Here is a 24788-nt window from a genome sequence, read left to right as displayed (position 1 = left end):
CAAAGTCAAGTAAATATCTTTTACAAAGACTAAGAACAATTTTCAGTTACAGGGCTTGCATGAAATTAAATATTTGCAGAGATCTTAAAGATAATTTGTTTCATTATTCATTTGCTTATCAAGTTTCTTTTTTCAGTGACTCCACAGTATGTTAAGCTTTATTCCAGAACCTGTCCAACATCACAAGTTAATAATTGGTAAAGTCTGAATTGGGGCTTTGCTTTATGTGAAAGGAGAAAGAAGATGGAGTCCCCTCTGGTTTATGGATTACCAGTGTGGGATTACAGACACTACTTCACCCCACTCATTTATTCATGACAAGGTACCTCTCCCACATGGGTTAGCTTTCCTTCCTTATTTATTTCAGTATCTTTCTACTACCTGATAAAATCTCTTTAAGAATAATAGAATTTTATAGCTCAAAGGGATCTAGTCCAACTTCCTTGCTTTATAGATGAGGAAACTGAGACTCTGGTTAAGTGACTTGCCAGACTGACTTAATTTCCTTTTTGATAGGATTGCATGATAGAATGATGCCGTAATAACATATTTTGAGTTCCAGAGAGTACATTTTCAGAGTCTCTCATCATAGTCTTGTGGACAACATGAGGAAATGTGATCTGGGAGATAGTCTAGTCAGATGGATTTATATCTGATTGAATACTTCTGCCCAAAGAGTGCTTTGTTGTCAACCTGCGCATGATTATTTGAACTAGTCAGTTAAAGTGTAATAGGAGTACATGTAAATTCTATACTTGAGTTTAATGCAATCAGCTGAATAGGTATAAGACTTAATAGCCTGTAAGCTCTAGTTGAATTATTAAGAGTAAGGTCTCTGGAATAAGAAATTTAACATTCTTTGCATTTGGGGTAATCACGTTTATAGCGTTTTGTTCAGTTCAGAACGTATTTAAGAAGGATACTGACAAAGAAAAGGAAAGAGAAAGAGGGAGAGAGAGAAAGGGCAAGAAAGAAAGAAACTGACAAACCAGATGCATTCAGAAGAAGGGAGGATTGTGAGGAGGACGGTGATAAAGCCAAGAACCACTCCACATGGAGAATGCTTGAGGAACTGGATATACTTTGGAAAAATAAAAGCTAAGTAAAAATATGATCCTAGGTTTCAGACATTCGAAAAGTTTTTATAGAAGATCCCTCCTTTCATTTTGCTTCTTAAATGTTAGTTTTATTCAAATGTCTCCACTGGTTTAAAGGTTACTCCTGAATCTTTGTATATAACTTAAAAACAGATGTCAGAAAATATTTTTCAAGTGAGAGCTTACAATCAGACAAGTAGTTTTCATGAGGCAGGTTAAATGGTATATTCATTATAAAAGGATCGCAATAGCTAGATTTAAAAATACTGATTAAGTTGTGCCACACTTACAGTGATACACATAGTATTTCTCTCACTGCAAGATATGCCAACATTTTACCTCAAATCCCAAGTTATAAGAAGGCTTTTTCCTCACCCCAAAAAAGTTATATTCATAGACAAATACACTGCTTTTGAAAATAAAGAATATTTTGTCATATTCTTGTTTAGTCCGAGAAATTAAGCTTTCCCAGGAGGTTAGGATTGGTGGGAGAGGAAGTGGTAGACATGGCATGGAGAGTGCCACTAGGCCTTTTGCACAGAGGTTGTAAGAAGTGTTGAACAGTCTTTTATAGAAACTGTTTTTGCCTCATTAAATTGTATTAAACTTAATCTTTCTAATTGTTTACACTGAAGTAATTTTAAAAAGATGTTAATATATTTATGTTTGTCTCATATTTCTGCTGTAACTAATTACCATAATTTAGTGGCCTGAAGCAAAACAAATTTAATATGTTACAGTTCGGAGGTCAGAAGTCCAAAGCAGGTTTCACTTGGCTCCATATTGGGGTATTGGCGGGGCTGCCTTCCTTCTGGAGGCTCTGGGGAGAATCTCTTCCCTTAACTTTTCCAACTTCTAGAGCTCATTTGCATTCCTTGGCTTGTGGCCCCTTCTTCCATCTTCAAAGCTAACAACAGACCATAGCTTCTTTCTTAAGCTTTATCTTTATGAAACAGACTCTCCTGCCTCCCTCTTTTACTTGTAAGGACTTTTGTGAGAATACTGGATATACTCTGACAATCCAGGATAGTCTCCTCATCTCAGAATCCTTAATTTATCTGCAAAGTCCCTTTTGCCATGTAAGGTAACAAAGTTACAGGTTTTGAGAACTAGGACTCAGACATCTTTAGGGGGCCATTATTATACCTACCAGTCTCTTTGTATTTAAACTAAGCTCTCTGTAGTTCTAGAAGGTAGGACTAAGATTGGTTGGATGGTTGGAAATTACACATAGATTTTTTTTTTCTCCAATTACAGAGAGAACTGTCCAACTTTAGAAAACATGTGAAAAGCAGTGATTTGTGTGTATGACTAAGAAAAAGCTCCTTTTAGGTGTTGAAAACACTGGCTGACTAGTTAGCAGTGATGTCAAGGAGATTCCTGCATTGGGTGGGAGACTAGATTAAGTGGCCTATAAGATCTGTTTCTAAGTTTTTCTGTCTGTGCTTCAGGTCAAAGAATATAATAGGATTCTTCAGAGAAGCAGAATACATGTATACACGTAATTCTGTGCAGTATAGCCTATGTGTTTGAAAAACAATTGTGTGCATTTATTTCAAATTACTCTTGTGAACTATCTTCTAAGTTTTACTATCTGGGTCAAAGAGTTAGTTTAGCTGTATGTAAATCATACATACAGCTAAAGCATACCAATCATAATGTTTGGAAATAGTAATCAATAAACTTATTTTGATGGATTTATCACTTTTAGGAAGAAAAAGTATTTTTTTTAAAAGATTTTATTCATTTATTTGACAGATAGAGATCACAAGCAGGCAGAGAGGCAGGCAGAGAGAGAGAGAGGAGGAAGCAGGCTCCCTGCCGAGCAGAGAGCCTGATGCGGGCTCAATCCCAAGACCCTGGGATCATGACCCGATCAAAGGCAGAGGCTTTAACCCACTGAGCCACCCAGGCACCCCCCAAAAGTATTTTCAATCAGTGTGAGAGTTAGCTTCTTATTTATAAAGCTTTAATTTATATTGAAAATTTCAGGAACATGTATCTTTTGTTAGCCATATTATAACAGTACTAGATTTTATGTAAATGTGTTAACTTGTTCTTTTGGAAAACTTATTTCTTCTTATTATTATATCCTACATTTTTCCCTAGAGCATGAAGGGAAAAAGCAAAAGTAGTCATGACTTGCTTAAGGATGATCCCCATCTCAGTTCTGTTCCAGCTGTTGGAAGGTTAGTATGCTACAAGTGTGATCCTAAATGATTCTCTGGCTCAGATATTTTCTTGCTGCCTTTGTAAGAAAAAAGTCAGTTCACTCTCTCTTTTTTTAAAAAATTTTTATTTGAGCGAGAGTGTGCGCCATGGGTGTTGGGAGTGCAGGAGGGAGAGGGTGAAGAATCTCAAGCAGACTCCCCACTGAGGGCAGAGCCCAGTGCAGGGCTCAGTCTCACAACCCTGAGATCACAACCTGAGCAAAAAATCCAGAGTCAGACACTTAACTGACTAAGCCACCCAGCACCCTGGTCAGTTCTCTTAAGTGCAGTTTTTTTAAACTCAGACAAATAACGAAAGCATTTTGGTGATGGAGGTAACAGAGCTTCTAGCATAATGGAGGGAAGCATTCTGGCCCCTTTCATTTCGTCTTGCTATCTATTTCTTCTGGGCTAATTACATTTAAAATGTAAGTTTAAATGTAAGTAAGTAAGTTTAAATGTAAGTTAATTGCTTAACTTAACATCTTGGTATAGTTTGAGTAGGAAACAATTTGCTTTAAAAGTTTAATGTTTAATTCAAAGTTACTTTGTTAGCTTTTTCCTTAAAGCATTTTTGTGCCAGTTGGTACCATAGGTAAACAGGGCAGAGTTGAAAGATTATGTGAAGAAGTCACCACATTTTAGACCAATCCATTGAGTAGTTCTTTCTTATACATTTTGGTAGTTATCAGGAAATGTCTCTCTGTTGCTTCTCTTGGAGAAGGGAAGATGTCTTCTGTTAAATACAGTTGCACATGATATATTGGGTCAGTGTCTCAAAGGGGATTAAAATGCTATTGCATTGAGTTTAGCTTGTTTTCAAAAATTCAATGTAAAAAAAATCTTTTCTTAATAGCCTTGTATTTGAAGGATTTGTTTTTTTCTGCCAGAGTACATCAAGCTGATGGAAAAAATTGTTCACTGCAGCCCTTTATTTATAAAAAGAGCACCGTTGGTTGTGGTTTGCTTTTTTCCCATTAATTCTAGTTAATTTATATGTGTGCTCATGGAGCATTGTTCTTATTCTATTTGTAAAAATGACTCTGTTGTAGAATGTTTCTATTTGTTCTACAATTTCATTCAGAAATTCCTTTGTTGAGATAGGTCTTTGAACTATTCATCCTAACAAAGTATTTCAAATTTTGAATGATCCTAGAATTTGAATAATTTTAGTAGTTTCACTTTGAGGCTAAAATTTTCCTGTTTTCATTCCTTTTGTAGTGAAAAAGATGATGCAGTAGGAGAGTCAACCAATGTAAGTATTAACTTTAGTATATAGTTTGAATAATTAATAGAAAATTCAAAATGTTTATAAAAATTTAATATTTTTCTTAAAAGGCAGTATATGTTACATTTATAATTATATATTTAAATTTTTGAAAAAAAATTAAAAATCTGAGAAGTAAATCATTTATTTTGATTGGAATATTTCCTTCCAAGCATATGTGTAGATGTGTTTGTATTTCCCTACAAAATTGAAATCTTACATGTTTATGAATTGCTAACCTGTTTTTTCTCCCTCTCACTACCTGAATACTCAAAATTCAGATGTCATTAATTTTATTTTATTATGTTAAAAGTTTAAATGTTGATGCATGGGTATCCTACATGGTGTATGGGAAAATGCTTCGATTAGTTATTGATAGTATTCCTTTATATACACAATTCTGAAGATCCTTTTTCAAGACTATGTTGATCTTTCTTTATTAGTTGTATTGGGTATTAAGGCGATAAAAAAAGACTTGAAGGTGATGAGAGGGCAGGCAATGCAGATACATGGAATATGAGTGTTTTGAGATAGAAAGAACCCCAGCTCTAACTGGTGATTCTTATGATTATATCCTACATTTTTCCCTAGAAAAATGGTGTTGCTGGCCTGGAGTTGTGGGAAATTATGTCCAGGAGGTATAGAATGTATAGGGTTGTAAGTGAGTTGGGGATCCACTGGAGGATTCTGAGAAGAGGAGTAGGTGGTATAACTAAGATTATAGGAAGAAATCTCAGCTTCTCCACCTCCTGATTCTACTGGAATTAATCTCTAGTTGAGGTCAGTATACTGGCCAACTGCCTGCAGAAGCCACATTGCCCTCTGGGAAAGAATAGGAATATAGATAGACACATTATCCTGGGTAATACAGAGGGAGTACGGCCCATGTTGCATAGAAGGGCTATGGGTTAGTGAGCAAACACCCCTTATTTGGGTATCCCATACTTACATAGTTGGCCTAGAGCAGACCCTAGGAGTATTCCCACCTGGAATAGATTCTTCAAGCCCCTACTAATTCAAGACAAAAGAAAACAAAAAACAAAACTGGCCTAGATAGAATGCAATGACGAGAGTCTGAGATGGATCTCTGGAAGTTTAAGGGGAAAAGGGATGCCTGGCAAATATTCCACTTCAATTTCTACAGGATGGAGAATATGAAGGTGCAGAGCATGATGAATATATTGATGGTGATGAGAAGAATCTGATGAGAGAACGAATTGCAAAAAAGTTAAAAAAGGACGCAAGTGGAAATGTTAAGTCATCTGGAGAGGGAGACGTGAAGAAATCAGTTAGCCGCAGGTGAGTCAATTACTGTGTGTCTGACAGGTGTCAGTTTGTCTTTTTTAGACTTCACTTTAAATTAGTATGAAGTCCTCTATTCAACTTATTTTTTTAAGCACTATTTTCATAATGTTTGATATGTATGCCATTTGTGTGTTAGCGTATTTGGAGGCCTAAAATAGACCATTTTTAAAGTACTTATAGCAGTGGTCCCCTGAGTCAAATTCTACTTCATTTCTTTCTAATCTCTTCTTTAAAAGCCACTGTAAATTTTCATATGTGGGGTAAACAACATATTAGTTACATGTGGAAGGCCATGAAATGAACAGAGTATTCTATAGAATGAAAAAAGAAGTCCTCAGATTTAGGTGAGTAAAATTTGTCAAAATTGCTTGTGAAAGTATGTGGGCCTGAAAACATTCTTAAATATCTTTTCAAGTCTGATTCATACTATATACATCTCCTAATCTTAGTGGTATGAAAGAAATGTTAGCAAATGTGTGATGATAGTTGTTGAGTTTTGTGACTCCTGAAATTCAATTTAATTGAAAAGCTCTCCTTTGTGATTCTGTTATTACAGCTGTATGTATACATTTAAATAATACTGTTTCAACTATCTTATTATTTATTTGAGAGAGAGAGAGAGAGCATGCCCACAGAGAGAGAGTGAGAGCGAGAAACAGACTCTCTGCTTAACAAGGAGCCTGATGTGGGGCTTGATCCTAGGACTCTGGGATCATGACCTAAGCCAAAGGCAGATGCTTAACCGACTGACTGGGCCACCTAGGTGCCCCTAAATAGTATTGCATTATAAAAGGTTTTTGGGGCACCTGGATGGCTCTGTCAGTTAAGTATCTCAGAGTCATGACCTCAGGGTCCTGGGATCGAGCGCTTTGTCGGGCTCCCTGCTCAGCAGGGTGTCTTCTTCCCCTTCTCCCTCTCCTTCTGTCCTTCCTACACAACTAGTTCTTTCTCTCTCAAATGTAAAATCTTAAAAAAACATTTTTTTGGATTATACACATTTGTTGATAAAAATAGATGTAATTACGTATAAACAGTATTCTTTTTCTCTATTTCTGTTTCATATAGAAAAACATTTAAAAAAAGAAAAACTTAAAAATGAAAAACATTTCCATGTTTTCATTGCTTCACTCCCTTAATTTTTTCTTTATGTAACCAGAAAAGTAATTCCCAGAAATTCCCACTGATAGTATAAACTTCTATATTCAGAAATAGTAATTAAATATAATAGATTACCTTTGGGCCACTATTGACAATATTTTAGCGCTTATACATCACATCAGCTCAGTAACTTTAAGTCAGATTACATATACAATCAATATTTTTTTTTCCTCTTTCATTCAAGACATGCATTTTCTGATTGTTAAGAGCTATGAATTTTTTAAAGATTAGGTTTATAATGTGACAAAAATATTTTTTCAGTTTTTTAAAAAGATTTATTTATATTTAGAGAGAGAGAAAGAGCACATATATGGGGAGGTGGTGCAGAGGGAGAGGGAGAGTATGAATCTCAAACAGACTCCAAGCTGAGCATGGAGCCTGATACAGGGCTCTATCTCAAAACCCTGAGATCATGACCTGAACCAAAACCAAGAGTCAGATGCTCAACCAACTGAGTCACCCAGATGCCCCCATTTTTAGTTTTTAATAGATGAAACAAATAGTTGTTATGTTTAAGTGCTTAATTCCTCAATTCTACTGTCTTATTGGCTTTAATAACAATTTCCAATACTACACCTGGCTTCCTGCTCTGTGAAATAAGAGTAACTCCTTCCACTTACTCTTTTCTTTTCCCCTCCCTGCCCTTTTGAGACTGATACTTAGTTCCTTCTCCTCTGCTGCAAAGGGAAAGGAATCTCTCTACCCAAAGTGATTCCACCCTCTTTCCCATCTTTAGTTTTCTCTCTTTACTGGTTCCTTTCCTTCAGCTTATGAATAGACTTAAACCTCTCCCAGCATTCAAGAGTGAAAAGAAACAAAACTATTCCATTTTATTTCCTGTTCCCACCTTATTACTTCCTATTTATTTCTAAATATCCAACATTTAGATTCTCCCTTATCATTCCACTGAAACTACTCTCACTAAGGCCTTCTAATTGGAAAATCTAATGTCTGCTTTGCAATTTTTGTTTATCTTGGTGTCTCTGCTGTGGAATATTGGGCATTTTTTTATCTCTTGTCTCTTGAAACCCATTTTGTTGCAGAACTTTGCTACTTAAATTGTGATCTATAGACTAGTAACATTAGTATCACTTGGGAAATATTTAGAAATACTGAGTTTCAGGCCCTGTCCCACACTTGAGGAATCAATCTGCATTTTACAAGAATCACAGCTGATCTGTATGCATACAAACTTTTGAGAAACACTCTTCTAGAATACCAATTTTTAATTCCCCTGTTATAGGACTAGTTCAAGTTTATATATCATCTTAACCTCCAAGGTCAGCAACTTGGTAGTACCATTTCTGACTCCTTAGGGTGTACATATTATACCTTTCTTTTCTTTTTTTTTTTTTTAAAAGATTTTATTTATTTATTTGACACAGAGAGACAGACACAGTGAGAGAGGGAATACAAGCAGGGGGAGAGGGAGACGGAGAAGCAGTCTTCCTGAGGAGCAGGGAGCCTGATGCAGGACTCGATTCCAGGACCCTGGGATCATGACCTGAGCCAAAGGCAGACATTTAACACCTGAGCCACCCAGGCGCCCCCATATTACACCCTTTTTTACATGTCTGTGATAGTATGATGTTAGCTTATACCTTTATTTCCTTCCTTATGTACCCTTATTCTGTACTTTTCTTGAAGTTAACTTTCTCAAAGGCAGAAAATTGTACCATTTGTTTGTGTTTTTCCATAGTCAAACATCATAGGTACCCAAATATTTGTATAAACGAATGAACAACATCAAAATGATTGAATTTTTCTTTAACAAATCACTTTCACCTCTAGATCTTATAAGTAACTTGCTTGTATTTATCATTGGGATTTACTGGTTTACTTATCTATCCCTTGCCTAGATTAAATTTCTCCAGAGATTATATCCTTTTTTATCTTTTCTTTTAAAAAAGTTTTTATTTATTTGAGAGAGAGAACGAGCAGGTGAGGGTGAGAGCAACAGGGAGAAGCAGACTCCCCACTGAGCAGCGAGCCTGACGTGAGTCTCAATCCCAGGACCTTGGGATCATGGCCTGAGCTGAAGGCAGACGCTTAACTGACTAAGCCACCCAGGTGCCCTGTGTCCTTTTTATCTTTACATCCTCTGAGTCTAGTATAATAAGTAGATGGTCCTTAAAGTTTGTATGAGTAGATTAATAAATGAATAAATATATCTGTGATGGGGATATTAGAGGAATGGTTTTTTATTCCCAACTTTCTGTTAGATTCCCTGGGGGAATATTCAAAGAAATACTGATAGCTAGGCCCCATCTTCACAGATTCTGAATCATTTGGTCTGAAGGAAAACCTGGACACATCCTCCTCTTTAACTTTTTAGCTTTTAAATTAAAGTATGTTATACATACAGAATATATTTGTCTTAGCTCTATTTCACAGTGCACATATCATAATTATATAGCTTGCTAAATTTTTACAAACCATATATACTCATACCCATCATCCAGATCAAGAAACAGAAAATTCTATCACCCAGAAATCTCCCTCTTGCCCCATCTCCCTCCCCTCACCCTCTAAGAGTAACTGCTTTTCTAACTTGTAAGAACAGTTTAGGGCAACAATACTTTTTAAAATCTCCCCAGATATACTAATCTGCCTCCAGGGTTAAGAACTCTACTCCCCTCTAACCAGAATTAGAGCAGAGATCAATGAGTTAGAAACTAGAGATAAAGTAAACACATTAACAAAACTAGAAGCTGGTTCTTTGAAAGAATCAATAAGATTGATAAAACACTGGCCAAACTAATTGAAAAGAAAAGAGAGAGGACCGAAATTAATAAAATTATGAATGAGAGAGGAGAGATCATGACTAACACTAAGGAAATAGAAACAATATCAGAAATTACTATCAACAGATATATGCCAGTAAGTTTAAGCAACCTAGATGAAATGGATGCGTTCCTGGAAACCTATAAACTTCCAAGACTGAAACAGGAAGAAATTGACAATCTGAATAGACCAATATCTAGTAACAAGATTGAAGCAGTGATCAAAAACCTCCCAAAAATCAAGAGCCCAGGACCTGATGGATTTCCTGGGGAATTCTACCAAACATTCAAAGAAGAGATAATACTTAAACTCCTGAAGCTATTTCAAAAAATAGAAACAGAAGGAAAACTTCCAGACTCTTTCTATGAAGTCAGCATTACCCTGATCCCCAAACCAGGCAAAGACCCCATCAAAAAGAATTTCAGACCAATATCCCTGATGAATGTGGATGCCAAGATTCTCAGTAAGATACTAGCTGATAGGATCCAACAGTACCTTAAAAAGATTATGCACCATGGGATGCATCCGTGGGATGCAAGGGTGGTTCAGAATTCACAAATCAATCAATGTGATAGAACAAATCAGTAAGCAAAGACAGAAGAACCACCTGGTCCTCTCGATTGATGCAGAAAAAGCATTTGACAAAATACAGCACCTGTTCCTGATTAAACTCTTCAGATTATAGGGATAGAGGGAACATTCCTCAACTTCATAAAATCTATCTATGAAAAGCCCACAGGGAATATCATTCTCAATGGGGAAAAGCTGACAGCCTTCCCTTTGAGATCAGGAACACCACAAGGGTGAACACTCTCACCACTGTTATTCAACATAGTACTAGAAGTCCTAGCAACAGCAATCAGAAAGTAAAAAGAAATAAAAGGTATTCTAACTGGCAAGAAGAAGTCAAACTCTCTCTCTTTGCAGATGACATGATACTTTATATGGAAAACCCAAAAGACTTTACTCCCAAACTACTAGAACTCATACAGCAGTTCAGTAATGTGGCAGGACACAAAATCAATGCACAGAAATCAGTTGCTTTCTTATACACTAACAATGAAAACACAGAAAGGGAAATTAGAGAATCAATTCCATTTACTATAGCACCAAGAACCATAAGATACCTGGGAATAAACTTAATCAAAGAGGTAAAGGATTTGTACTCAAGGAACTACAGAACACTCATGAAAGAAATTGAAGAAGACACAAAAAGATGGAAAAGCATTCCATGCTCATGAATTGGAAAAGTAAACATTGTTAAAATGTCTGTACTGCCTAGAGCAAACTATACTTTCAATGCCATCCCAATCAAAATTCCACTGTCCTTTTTCAAAGTGCTGGAACAAACAATCCTAAAATTTGTATGGAACCAGAAAAGACCCCGAATTGTTAAGGAAATGTTGAAAAAGAAAAACAAAACTGGGGCCACCATGTTGCCTGATTTCAAGCTATACTACAAAGCTGTGATCACCAAGACAGCATGGTACTGACACAAAAACAGAAACATAGACAGTGAAACAGAGTAGAGAGTCCACTCTGTGGTCAAATAATCTTTGACAAAGCAGGACAAAATATCCAGTGGAATAAAAGACAGTCTCTTCAATAAATGGTGCTGGGAAAATTGGATGGCTATGTATAGAAGAATGAAACTTGATCATTCTGTTACACCATACACAAAGATAAACTTGAAATAGATAAAAGACCTCAACGTAAGGCAGGAATCTGTCATAATCCTAAAGGAGAACATAGGCAGTAACCTCTTTGACATTGACCACAGCAACTTCTTTCAAGATATGTCTCCAAAGGCAAAGGAAACAAAAGCAAAAATGAACTTTTGGGACTTGCTCAAGAGCTTCCCTATGACCCTGCAATTGCACTCCTGGGTATTTACCCCAAAGATACAGATGTCGTGAAAAGAAGGGACATCTGTACCCCAATGTTTATAGCAGCAATGGCCACAGTCACCAAAACTATGGAAAGAACCAAGATGCTCTTCAACGGATGAATGGATAAGGAAGATGTGGTCCATATACACTATGGAGTATTATGCCTCCATCAGAAAGGATGAATACCCAACTTTTGTAGCAACATGGACGGGACTGGAAGAGATTATGCTGAGTGAAATAAGTCAAGCAGAGAGAGTCAATTATCATATGGTTTCACTTATTTGTGGAGCATAACAAATAGCATGGAGGACAAGGGCATTAGAGAGGAGTAGGGAATTTGGGTAAATTGGAAGGGGAGGTGAACCATGAGAGACTATGGACTCTGAAAAACAATCTGAGGGGTTTGAAGTGGCGGGGGGGTGGGAGGTTGGGGTACCAGGTGGTGGGTATTATAGAGGGCACGGCTTGCATGGAGCACTGGGTGTGGTGAAAAAATAATGAATACTGTTTTTCTGAAAATAAATAAATTGGAAAAAAATGTGAAAAAAAAAGATCAGAAGTTTGAAAACAAAACAAAACAAAGTCAACAAAACAGAGAGGCAACCCATGGAATGGGAGTAGATAGTCACAAATGACACTACAGACAAAGGGCTGATATCCAAGATCTATAAAGAACTCCTTAGACTCAACACCCAAAAAAAACCCAGATAATCACATAAAAAATGGGCAGAAGACATGAACAGACATTTCTCCAAAGAAGAAATGTCTGTGTTTCATGTGTTTCAGACACATGAAAAAATGTTCATCATCATTAGCCACCAGGGAGATTCAAATCAAAACCACACTGAGATACCACCTTACACCAGTTAGATTGGCCAAAATTAACAAGACAGTAAACAGCATGTGTTAGAGAGGATGTGGAGAAAGGGGAACCCTCTTACACTGTTGGTAGGAATGCAAGTTGGGTACAGCCACTTTGGAAAACAGTGTGGAGATTCCTTAAGAAATTAAAAATAGAGCTACCTTATGACCCTGCAATTGCACTAGTAGGTATTTACCCCAAAGATACAAATGTAGTGAAAAGAAGGGCCATATATACCCCAGTGCTCATAGCAGCAATGGCCATAATCGCCAAACTCTGGAAAGAGTCAAGATGCCCTCACAGACGAATGGATAAGGAAGATATGGTTCGTATATACAATGGAATATTACACCTCCATCAGAAAGGATGAATACCCAACTTTTGTATCAACATGGGCGGGACTGGAGGTCATTATGCTGAGTGAAATAAGTTAAGCAGAGAGAGTCAATTATCATACAGTTTCATTTACTTGTGGAGCATAAGGAATAACATGGAGGACATTAGGAGAAGGAAAGGAAAAGTGATTGGGGTCGGGGGACACGAACCATGAGAGACTATGGTCTCTGAGAAACAGACTGAGGATTTTAGAGGGGAGGGCGGTGGGGGTTTGGGTGAGCCTGGTGGTAGGTATTAATGGAGGACACGTATTGCATGGAGCACTGGGTATGGTGCATAAACAGTGAATCTTGGAACACTGAAAAAATAAAATTAAATTTTAAAAAAAGGACTCTACTCCCCACCACACACATACTCCCTTGATTACTTCTGAGGCACAGAATAATGTAAAGGTAGATTTTTAAAAATCGTGTTGTCACTTCAGATAATTTTTGCAGTCTAACAGTGATATAGGACACTTACGTCAACTAAATTTAGTTTTAATCTTTGAAAAACATAAAATGGTCAGCATAGTGGGACTCAAATAATTTTATAAGAACTAAACTATGACACTTGAGTATTTCTGATGTTTTTAAAATTTAAAAAATTTTATAAGAACTAAACTATGACACTTGAGTATTTCTGATATGTGCTGCTAAAGACTCAGATCAATGTCTTTCGACTTTTCTGTACATTTAGATCACCGGAGAACATGCTCCACCCCAGACTAAGTAAATCAGAATTTGTGGAATGGGATCATACGTTTAAGAAAGCACCCCAGGTTATTCTAATATGCACTCAAAGTTAATTGTAAGTTTGGGATTATTTGGAGCTTGTCTTTTGGAAAATCCTATTTTTAAATTGATTATAAAGAATTATTTTTGCCTGTAGGTGGAGCTCAACTGCTGCGAGTTCATTCTGTAAACCAAATTGAGTTGTCTGCCCTACTGTTTTTTAACATCTGTGTATTGATTTATAATAAACGACCAAAGAGTAAAATCAGATGTAACAAGCAGACCAAATAGTTAGAAATCAATGGTTTGTTGTGATGATTATAATCATTACGGAAATTCAGTTTTTGTGTGATTTCTATCAAATGTAATTATGGTGTGATTTCTCTTCTAAATTATTTTCATCAAATTGAAATATAAATAAAAAAATTACTAACATACCCTCAAATTATAATCATCAAACGTTTGATAAAAATGTTTCAAGGTTAACTGGAATGGTATTAGTTTTGGTGTTTGAACAGGTTCCAGTTTCATCAGCTATGTTCTGTTTATCCATCATATTTGCTGACCTTCTTCATAAAATGACTCTCTTATTTGGTAAAATTAAGTGGAATTTGTGTTTTAGTTACGATCTGTGTTAGTTGGATATGAAATATCATTATTATGATAGCACCAGGAATTTAGATATGGATATTGAAGTTGAAATTGAGATTAAAGATCTGATGAATTGGGGCGCCTGGTTGGTTCAGTCGTTAAGTGCCTGCCTTCAGCTCAGGTCATGATCCTGGGGTCCTGGGATCGAGCCCCGCATTGGGCTCTCTGCTCAGCAGGAAGCCCACTTCTTCCTCTCCCACTCCCCCTGCTTGTGTTCCCTCTCTCCCTGTCTCTCTCTCTCTTGCTGTGTCAAATAAATAAATAAAATCTTTTAAAAAAATCTGATGAATTGGATTGAATTTAAAATTATGAAGCAAGGGAAAATGTAGTCATAAATACCTCCTGAGTATACTCCGGGAGGCCTGGGAGAACACCCAAATTAGATGTTACCAATTGTTGTCTCTCAAGGGTCTCTTTGTCAGGTTTGGCATGTTACTAGAATTTCTTACTTCCCAGGATTTCTGTCCTTGAAAACATTTGTAACCTTTCTTTCAGCCTTGGGAAATCTGTTAGTCTTAATATGATCAGACATAGGAAGTACAGATTCAAAAAGATAATACAATATTTACATTTCAGAAATTTAGAAGATAGTGGGACACCTTGGTGGTTCATTTGGTTAAGGGTCTGCCTTTGGCTCAGGGTCCTGGGATTGAGTCCTGCATCGGGGTTCCTACTCAAAGAGAAGCCTGTTTCTCCCTCTGCCTGCTGCTCCCCCTGTTTGTGTGCTCTCTCTCTGACACAAAAATTAATAAAAAATCTTCTAAAAAATTTAAAAGATAGTGTGCATTTTTAAATTATAGTACAAATTTTTAAAAGATAATCTAGTAAAAAAGATTGAAATCCACAGATATTTTAACAATGCTGTATGAACCATTAGAATCATCATCTGCAGAAGTGCCCCTCTTCCTCTCATTAGAACATTTACAAACAAGGAGTGCATTGTGATGATTTCATTGAGATGCTCATTGAGAGCATTTCATTTTCCTTTTACTTTACTTTCCTCCAAGACATACGGAAGCAGATGGTAGGAAAGAGAAAGAGAAAGACATGTCAGGCCTATATAGTGGGTAACTGGACTCTGAATAAAGAAAATTTGCAGTTATTATTTCTTTGGTATGGAGTAGTAGTGGTCCAAATATTCTATTTTCAGGAAATATTTGGGTTTATCAGTAGGTACTAAGCTTTGGAGCCATCCTAATTTTAATGAAGTTTTGCATGGTAACTTATACTAGAGATGGATTTTATTTTTTTGTATGTTCTTTCCTAAGCAGCCTATTCTCAACATACACTGCCAGACACTGCAAGAACTGCTAAGTGCCAGACAGTGCTAAACTCAGGAACACAGAAATAAAGGAGAAATTATTTCTTTCTGCAAACATTCATAATATAATATAAAAATGAGGTTATAAACAATTAATTACAATTCATCATGTCAAATACTCTAAGAGACATGCATGCATGCAAATTATTAAGGATGTTAAGTAGGCTATATGTATTTCTGGAAAAGATGAAAATACCAAGTCAAAAAGAGTTGAATGTAAAATTGCCATTTTTGTAGATCAAGAACAGCTTGTGTCTAAGCAAGTTGCTTAGTGTCTAGTAAAGGGAGACAGTTGTATGAACAGATAAGGACTGTGAGGTATTCCTAGGTGCTGTAGCCAGACAGCTGTTGTTACTCCTTGTTCTACAGTGTGACCACTTTGCCAACTCAATTTATTTCTCTAATTTAACCTCCATAACAAAGCTACAAGGTATAGTCTATATTATGATTCTCATTTTTAGAGTGAAGAAAACTAGACTTATGTGCATAGAAAGTGGCAAGTCTGGTACTTGAGCCTGCAGTGGTCTGACCCCTCTCTACAGCTGTTGGTTGGTCAGGGCCAGCTCACAGTATCTAGCTGATGTATAACTCTCACATGGGATGTTTCTAGCAAAAGTATGACATCATGTTAGAAATACTATTCTGTATGAGTGTAGGGAATGGATTGGAGGAAGGAGACCAAAACAGAAAGACACATTAGTAGATTATTACATTCATCGAAGGGAGAGATAATAAGGGTCTAATTCCCTTAAAGCAGTGTCTATGGGAATGCATTTAAAGATAATAGAGATAACAGATTTGGATATAGGAGACCGGAAGAAAAAAGATACACTCCAGATGATGCCTAGGTTTCTGGCTTAGATAACTTGGCTGAATGGTGGTGATAAACATTGGGATAGGAGTTCTAGGTGTTTCTAGTGCTCCCTTTATGTTCATCCTTTTAGTCCTTCCTGATACTCTTCAATGCCCTGCATATAAACATACTGAATTGCTTCCTTTATTAGTCAGCTTAAGTTAGGTTATGCTGTGGTAACAAACAATCCCCATATCTTAGTGGGTTAAAACTAATGTTTGTTCTCTAGTTCTGGCTACATCCTGGTAAGATCTGTGGATAAACTCCCCATCACTTACATTCATGGGCCCAGAATGAAGGAGAAGCCTCTTGCTGAGAGGCACAGCAGAAGCAAAAGAGTGATGATGGACTCATATGCTAGCTCTTTAAGTTTCTGCTTAGACATGGCATCCATCACTTCAGCATTTCACTGGTGAGAGCAAGTGATGTGGCCAAGCCTGGTATGGTGAAGTATAAACCTTTCCCAAGGAGGAGCAGTGAATGCTTAGAAACAATATGTAATCTCCAGGCTTTGTGATTTAACCAGGAACTGCTGTAAATACCGGTGACTTTGTAATGAATTTAGTCAGTATCTTCCTGGTGGACAGGACAAAAAAAAGACATAATGAACATTACTTAATTGCCATTATCTGAATTTTAAAAAGAAGAGTATCACTTTGTAATTATCACATACTTTCTAAAAGCATAAAATTCTAAAGGAAATTCTATCTTATCTGTCTTTCCATAAGGGGTAGAGAAGAACACAATGATCTTCCACGAGTTTCACAGAAAATGCAGAAACACTTCATATGCACAGAACATCAATAAAATCATAACTTTCTTATTAGGTATCTTAAGGATCCTTTAGTTGTAGTGAATAGAAACCTACTCAAAAAAACTCACGTTTTTCTGAAGGGATTCCTGCATAAAGAAATAAAGGAATAAGAATCCAGATAAAAGAATTACATCAACCCTGATATGAATGGAAGCCCTGACATGAACTTATATTTTCTCTCCTTCTGCAGCCTCAACTCTCCTTTTCTTTGTTCATTGGTTCTGTTACTTTCTACAGTCTTGTATTTTCTCTGTAGGGTTCTAGTCTAGTATCTCTTGCAGTTCAGTCCTTCAGAAGTAAATTAACTTAATTTCTGTGTCCCACAGCCTGACTCTCCCGAGAGAGAGTCTTACTGGCTTGGCTTGGGTTAGCTATCCATATATGTTATTGGAGAAGACAGTGATGGGGAGGGGCTCTGGGAAAGCCATGAGATGTGTAGGTGTGACATAGGTGTCTTGTCCCTTCACTATCCACTTCCCTTCTTATTTAGTAATGAGAACCTAGATATCTAGCTGGACTCATGACTGCCTCATTAAAAGATATTCACCATACTCCTTTGTAGCAAGGCAAGGCCTTGTGACCAAATTCTGGCAATGAGAGGAAACAGAAGCATATCACACTTTCAGGAAGTCTTTTCTAAAACAAAGAAAGAAGGAGCTAGCCTTGGTAGAATAAAGAGGTTGAAAGAGCCTGGGTCCTTGAAGACTTCATGGAGCCACAATTCTAGCTCAGATTGCCTATCTGGAATTGTTCAATGTGGGATAAAAAAAAACATTCAAGTTATTTAAGCACATTAGTTGGAGTTTCTATTAAGTGCAACAGAACCTAAACCTAACTGATACAGTAAGGCTGTTTCTTCCAGGGTTATGAGTAGGATAAGTTCTCTGTGGTGGACATGTGGACAGAGAGGAAATGAATAGCTGTTCCATTATTTTTAATAGCTTTCTTAGTTGGTTTTCATGTTATCGCTGGAAGAGAATCGTATTAATTAATAACACCCAACATCTTCACTGCTCTTCTACTTTTGGCTGATCACCTTGTTCCTTATTTTATTATGAAAACAGAAATGGTGAGAAAAACTCCTCATTTTCCCACCAACAGTGTACCCCTCTGCATCTGAATTCATACGCTTCTGGCAAAGGCAACCCATTACTCTGTGTTGTGGTCCACACACGATCCACTTTTTCACACACTTTGGCCAAGCTATTATCCACCTTACACTTGTGGTTCACTTCAAATGCTGCATATTGTCTATCCTTCTTGCTGTTTCCTGGACATGCTAACCCCATTCTTTTTCAGGCCTTTTTCAGTTACCTTCAGGTAACTTTGGGTTACCTCAGCTTCAAAGTGTCTTCTCTAAAATAATCTTAGTAACCATTCCTTCACTTCATGCAGTTTCTTCCTCAAACATTGTCTTTTCCGACCACATTATTTAAAATAATTCCCTCCATGCCTATCAGGGGTAGATATACAAATAACCAAGACAAACTTTTAAAATTTGTTTGGCTTTTACAAAATGCATCTGCTAGGATCCACACCCTTCAAAAAATAAATACACCAAACAAACAAACAAAAAATTCATCAGTAGTGCTAGGATGTGATTGGCTCATAGTTTGTATAGCCAGATAATGAGTGATGAAAATACACGTTACTTAGCCTTTTCCTATATGTTGGGAACATTAGGTGAAAAAAGATAAATGAGGTTAAAAATTAAGTTAGGATCCAGATATCTGTCTTCAAAGCTAGGTTCAGATGTTTGCAGAAGACAAGGTCACTCTTTTCTAGGGAGACAAAGTGAGAGGGTCTCTTTTCCCAGCCAAAATCAGTTTTCTATAAGTTCTATAACTCTTTAAAGAACCTTTGCGGGACGCCTGGGTGGCGCAGTTGGTTAAACGACTGCCTCTGGCTCAGGGCGTGATCCTGGAGTCCCGGGATCGAGTCCCACATCAGGCTCCCAGCTCCATGGGGAGTCTGCTTCTCCCTCTGACCTTCTCCTCGCTCATGCTCTCTCTCACTGTCTCTCTCTCTCAAATAAATAAAATAAAATCTTAAAAAAAAAAAATAATTTAAAAAATAATAAAAAAAAAAACATTTAAAAAAAAAAAAAAAGAACCTTTGCCATAATATTTCATCAATATTAATCTGAGTGGATTTTGTTCTATTTTGTTCACTTTATCAACTCTTTGCCTTTATTTAAGCTTGTCTTTTTAAAAGCAGACACAATATAAACTATTTATAATGACCTACTTTGAAGAGGAATCTCACAGAATTCATTACAATTCTTTCCTACCTTTTTGCCAACTTTGATACATTAGTAGTATTTGATCTCTCTTCTCTCCTTAGTTTTTATTGTTAAGATACTGCTACACCATGTGTATTAGTTCATTCAGTGTATTTGTGCATTCATGTTGATTTCAATGTGTTTACTATTTAAATGTACCTATTTGAGTGTTAAACCTTAAATAGGATTTCGATTATTATTTTTAGGTATGTCAGTGGCTTACTAGATTTTTAATCTAATTTTGTATTTGATTTATTATTATTCTACTCAAGTTTTTCTTTTATTTTAAAGATTCTTAATACATTTTCCTGGTATTGCTAATTGCTAATTTTGTCATGTCAGGTAGTTTGCTTTTCTGTTTTAAAATTTATGGTGTTGATTTAGGTGCTTCTTTAAAGAATTATTTTGTTTAAACAGTCTCAAATTTGTTATATTATAATGGGTAGATTTCTGTTCTTACTGAAAAGTACTTTTCTTAGGGTCAAAGGCAGATATTAATTGGCATATAAGCTAATGAACAAAATCTTTTCTCTCTAATTTGTATTTTCAGTTTACACACATGCGCACGCACACAAGCACACAGTCAACAGACAGGAAGTTAGATTTGTCCTTTGCTGTATATTTGATTTTCTGGAGTCTGTGAAAAAGAATGTTTTCTTAACTATGAAAATTGTGTAATGACTTCCTACCAATTTTTCTTCCTTTTAGATAAGCACTTACTTTTTTAGACTTATTAATCATTATAAATCAATAGAAAATTTCTGGATATGCTTATTTGTTCACAATATTGACAATAACTTGAAATAATCTTAAAGACAGTCTTTGTTGAAGGGAATTAAGAAGAAAATCCCTTGGCTTGGCTTCAGAGAGTTTAGAAAGATACAGTGTAGGCCTCATACAAAGACTAGAGTGCTATAGTCCTTGTATTTTATGTCCTGCTGCTGTATGATAAGACTCTGTTTTAGTTGTAGTGTATATACTAGTCCTCAGTCACCTAGATCTATAGCCGACCTGTGGAAGGACATTTAGTGTGAGAGAAGGTAAGAATGTCTAGTCCTGATGCTGCTGGAGAGTGGCCCAGAAATTGAAAGCCAAGATAATATTGTGAAGTTACTCACCAGCCTTAATTGTTTGGCTTGATGCTCAGTATTATATTCTCAGGTAGGATTTATCAGTAGTCCAGTGAAGTTTTAAAAAATTATATTTTCTTCATTTTATTGTTTTAGCATATGTTGTATAGTCTGGAAAGAATTTTGGAACAAAATGTGTTTACATTTAAGTAGATGTTTAAAGGTTTTGCTCATCATTTTTGTATTGAATGAATTACTGAGGAAAATATGAATATTGCTTAACCTTTTCCTGTATGTTGGGAACATAGGTAAGTAAAGGTACATATTTAAAAATCAAGTCTGGATCTAGATTATTTGTCCTTCCCAAGGCTAAGTTAGATGTTTGCCAAAGACAGGGTTACTCCATTCTAGAAAGACAAAGTGAGAGAAGTCCTTTATTCTAACTAAACTACTTTTGCTTCTAAGCTGTGCCAGTGAGTAGCAACAGTTTTAAGGAACAATAAAGGGACTTAACACCTGTTACAGTAATCACAGCCTGTAGCAAAAATTAAACACTTAAGAGCCTAGCCTCCAGGGGCGCCTGAGTGGCTCAGTGGATTAAGCCGCTGCCTTCGGCTCAGGTCATGATCTCAGGGTCCTGGGATCGAGTCCCGCATCGGGCTCTCTGCTCAGCGGGGAGCCGGCTTCCCTCTCTCTCTCTCTGTCTGCCTCTCTGCCTACTTGTGATCTCTGTCTGTCAAATAAATAAATAAAATCTTTAAAAAAAAAAAAAAAGGAAAAAAAAAGAGCCTAGCCTCCAGAGGAGGGTTACACCCTAAACATGGTGAGACTACAGCATTACCACTCTAGGTCTTTGGTGCTGTGGCCATAAGATGGAAGGATATCTGCATTACCTTAATTCTTGGACTCTTAAGATAATAGAGAGCCTTTTATAGTTATAAATGCTTCTATTAACTCAAAATAATTTTCATAAAACACTGATGAAATACCGCTTATCCCCCCAAAAGGCATAAAAGAATGTATGAGAGATTACTTTCAGTTTGTTCTTGCTAAAAGTTTTTAAAGTAGCATTTGAAGAATGTTTATAAGTTCATACTATATATATCTTTGAATTGTTCCTTTTTAAAACACTGTAGCTGCTGAATTTTAGATGAAGACCTGGCACCTACACCAGGTTAAAATAAAATGCAAGCACCCCCCCCCAACTATAAATTTGACTTGGAAATAGATTCTGCAAAAGAGATTCACCTCATCTGGGCTCTTTAAAGTTGAAAACTCACTTTCAAGGCAGAGTAGTTACCTAGCCTTTGAATATTATTGCATTCTTTTCCTGCTTCACATTAGTCAGTTCTGTTTAAGTTTACTCTTTATTGTTGCTGCATTTCTGTTTCTAAGTCTTGGAACAGAAAGCAGTCCTTATTTGGAGCTATGATACCTTGAATTGAGTATACTTAAGTATATGCCATTTACAAAAATCTACAGCATTATATACCTATTAAATCATACAGAGGGAAAAAAATAGATGGTTACTGGATAAAGAGAGAGAGAGAGATCAATAGAAGAGAATAAAGTGCCCAGAAATAGACCCACACCTACACAGATATAATCAACTGATTTTTGACAAAAGTACAAAGAAAGTTTGAGAAATGATAATCTTTTAACAAATAATATTAGAGTAACTGAGAGTCTGTGTGAAAAGATTGAACATTAACACCTACCTCTTTCTACAAAAATTAACTTCTAATGGTTCATAAACCTAAAAGTAAGACTATTAAGCTTCTAAAAGAAAACATAGGAGAAAATCTTTATGAACTTGGGTATGCTAATGAGTTTTTAGGCATAAGAAAAACATGAAGTCTCCTGATAAATGGACATCATCAAAATTAAAAAAACTTTGGCTCTGGAGAGGTTGCTTTTAAGGAATGAAAAGACAAGCCACAGAGTAGGAAGCAGTATTTGCAAATTACACATCTAATAAGAGATTTGTATCCAGAATATAGAAAGAATTCTGAAAACTCAACACTAAGAAAACAAACCAATTTAAAGAATGGACAAAAGATCTGAACAGATATTTAACCAAAGATATATGAGGCAAGCAGTATATGAAAATGTTATATGTACATCCTTGCTGAGATAGACCACTACTGCAAGCAAGGATTTAAAATTTGTATGTATTATTACTTCACATTTTAGTATATAGTGACTAAGGAGCTAGAAGAAAACAAAGGTTAAGGCTTGTCTGTTTTTCAATCTGGAACTTGACTAATCACATATACCTGCAAGGAACCTAGAGCTTAGATTCTAATATTGGCTCTTAGATTTATATTTTACACAAATGTCAAAGTTGCCCACCAAAGTATAGGGACAGAGTGGTTTTGCACAGAGTAGGGGAAGAATGGTGAAGCTAGACAGCTTTCTAATCTTTCTTCAGTTGTGTTTGCAAAGTTTAACTTATGCAGGATTACTCTCCAAGCAATGGACAGTCCAGGATTTAAACACATATATTTGACTTAACTGCCATATTATACCTCCCCTGAGATGAGGCATTAAAATGGAATATTAGAATTTGGGGCGGGGGGGTGCAGGATGCAGACTGTGCATGCATCGGGATTGGTGAGAATTTGATATCCTGATATATGTGGGAACTTATATATACAGGGACACATATCTGCAGGAATTATGGTAGGAAGTTATTAGAGGAGTAAACTGGGGCCAATCAAAATGGGCCTTGTATGGCATACTTAGAAACTGGACTTTGTTCTTTAGATGGTGGAAAACAATATAAAAGGTTTAAAATTGGAAAGTGACATGATTAGCATTTTGTCTTAGAGGGATCATTGTGGTAGTAGCATGGAAAATAAGCTGGAAGGAGCCAAGACTAGAGGTTGAGAAGACTGACCAACCAGAATACTGCTTGAATTGTCCAAGTCCAGGTAAAATATAATGAAAACCCCAACCAAGACAGTATTCTATTTGCAAGGAAATTTGCATTCAGCAAACATTTTCCCAAACATCTAAAATATGCATGTGGTAGATAGAAAGATAAAGATACTCCCCTTGCCTACAAAAAAGCTCTCAGCTGAGACAGGCTTTATAACACATACATACACAATGAACTCTGTATAAAGCAGAGGTTCAGAGAAAGTACAGTAGCTCCATGGAGGAGGGAGAGATTAATTTTGACTTTAGGGATCAGGAAGTCTGCATGTATGCAAAGTAGACAGCATTAATACTAGGCCTTGAAGAAGGGGCAAAGTTTGAATAAGAGGAAATGGGTGGGAAAGGGAATTTCCAGTAGAGGAAACAGAGAAAAGTACAGAGTGTATTTGAGGAACAACCTGTTGTGACTAGAGAGGATATTGTTGGAAATAAAGATAGAAAGATAGGTTGCGACCAGATCATGAGGTACCTGCCAGGATAGTAAAATGCAAATATAACTCATTTTGCTTTATTTATGTGTACAGGAAAACACAGATCAACCTCTTTTTTCATTTAAAGTATGCCAACTTGAAAGACTCAAGGTTGGGTGAATACTGGATTTCTACATTTTTGGACAGGAGATATGTGTGAGTAGGAGGGTTTGGTGAGATGGCTGTAGTAGAGAATCATGTTTATTTTAGTTTTTATAACTTGAAAGTGAACACTAAATCCCTATAGTAAATGAGGTGGTAGTTTAGGGGGAGGAATGAATCTACCTAGTGACAAGATGAAAACAAATTTTGTGAAATAATACATGTGAACTACTTGCAGAACATAATGCCGGTGATGGCTGGTGGTTATAGAGTTTAAAGTGCCTTTAGTGACACACAATCCAACCTTAACAGCCTTAGAATCGCTCACTTTCTGGTAGCCCCTTCCAACCATGCCATATTTCAAAATAAAATGAAAACTTAATGCCAGGTTAAATGTCAATGGTTATTAAGCATCTATAACAACCAGATTAGTATTTAAGGTGATGTATGTAATTAAAGGGGCATGATATCAATGAAGTAGAAGAGATAAACCCAGTCCACAGGGACAATTTGGGGAGACACCTGCCTCCCACATCTCTTCTAGACTACAGAGAATTACTCTGCATCAGATGTGATTTGTTACTTAAGAAAATAATACATTAAAA

The 24788-nt window shown here is 36.4% G+C and overlaps 1 protein-coding gene across 3 annotated transcripts in view; it reads left to right on the top strand.

Moving 5' to 3' along the window:
• Positions 1 to 24788, top strand: part of CWC27 (CWC27 spliceosome associated cyclophilin) — a 235920-nt gene that overhangs the window by 64135 nt on the left and 146997 nt on the right. For all 3 annotated transcript variants that reach the window (XM_044268192.1, XM_044268185.1, XM_044268198.1), the window contains exons 8-10: positions 3207 to 3286; positions 4529 to 4562; positions 5719 to 5873. In XM_044268192.1, coding sequence (XP_044124127.1) covers positions 3207 to 3286; positions 4529 to 4562; positions 5719 to 5873 — 269 coding nt within the window. The remainder of the gene's footprint in view (positions 1 to 3206; positions 3287 to 4528; positions 4563 to 5718; positions 5874 to 24788) is intronic.

The sequence above is a fragment of the Neovison vison genome, chromosome 1, assembly GCF_020171115.1.
Source record: "Neovison vison isolate M4711 chromosome 1, ASM_NN_V1, whole genome shotgun sequence".
Lineage (NCBI taxonomy): Eukaryota > Metazoa > Chordata > Mammalia > Carnivora > Mustelidae > Neogale > Neogale vison.
The sequence above is the reverse complement of the archived record's forward strand: the minus strand, read 5'-3'. Positions and strand labels throughout refer to the sequence as shown.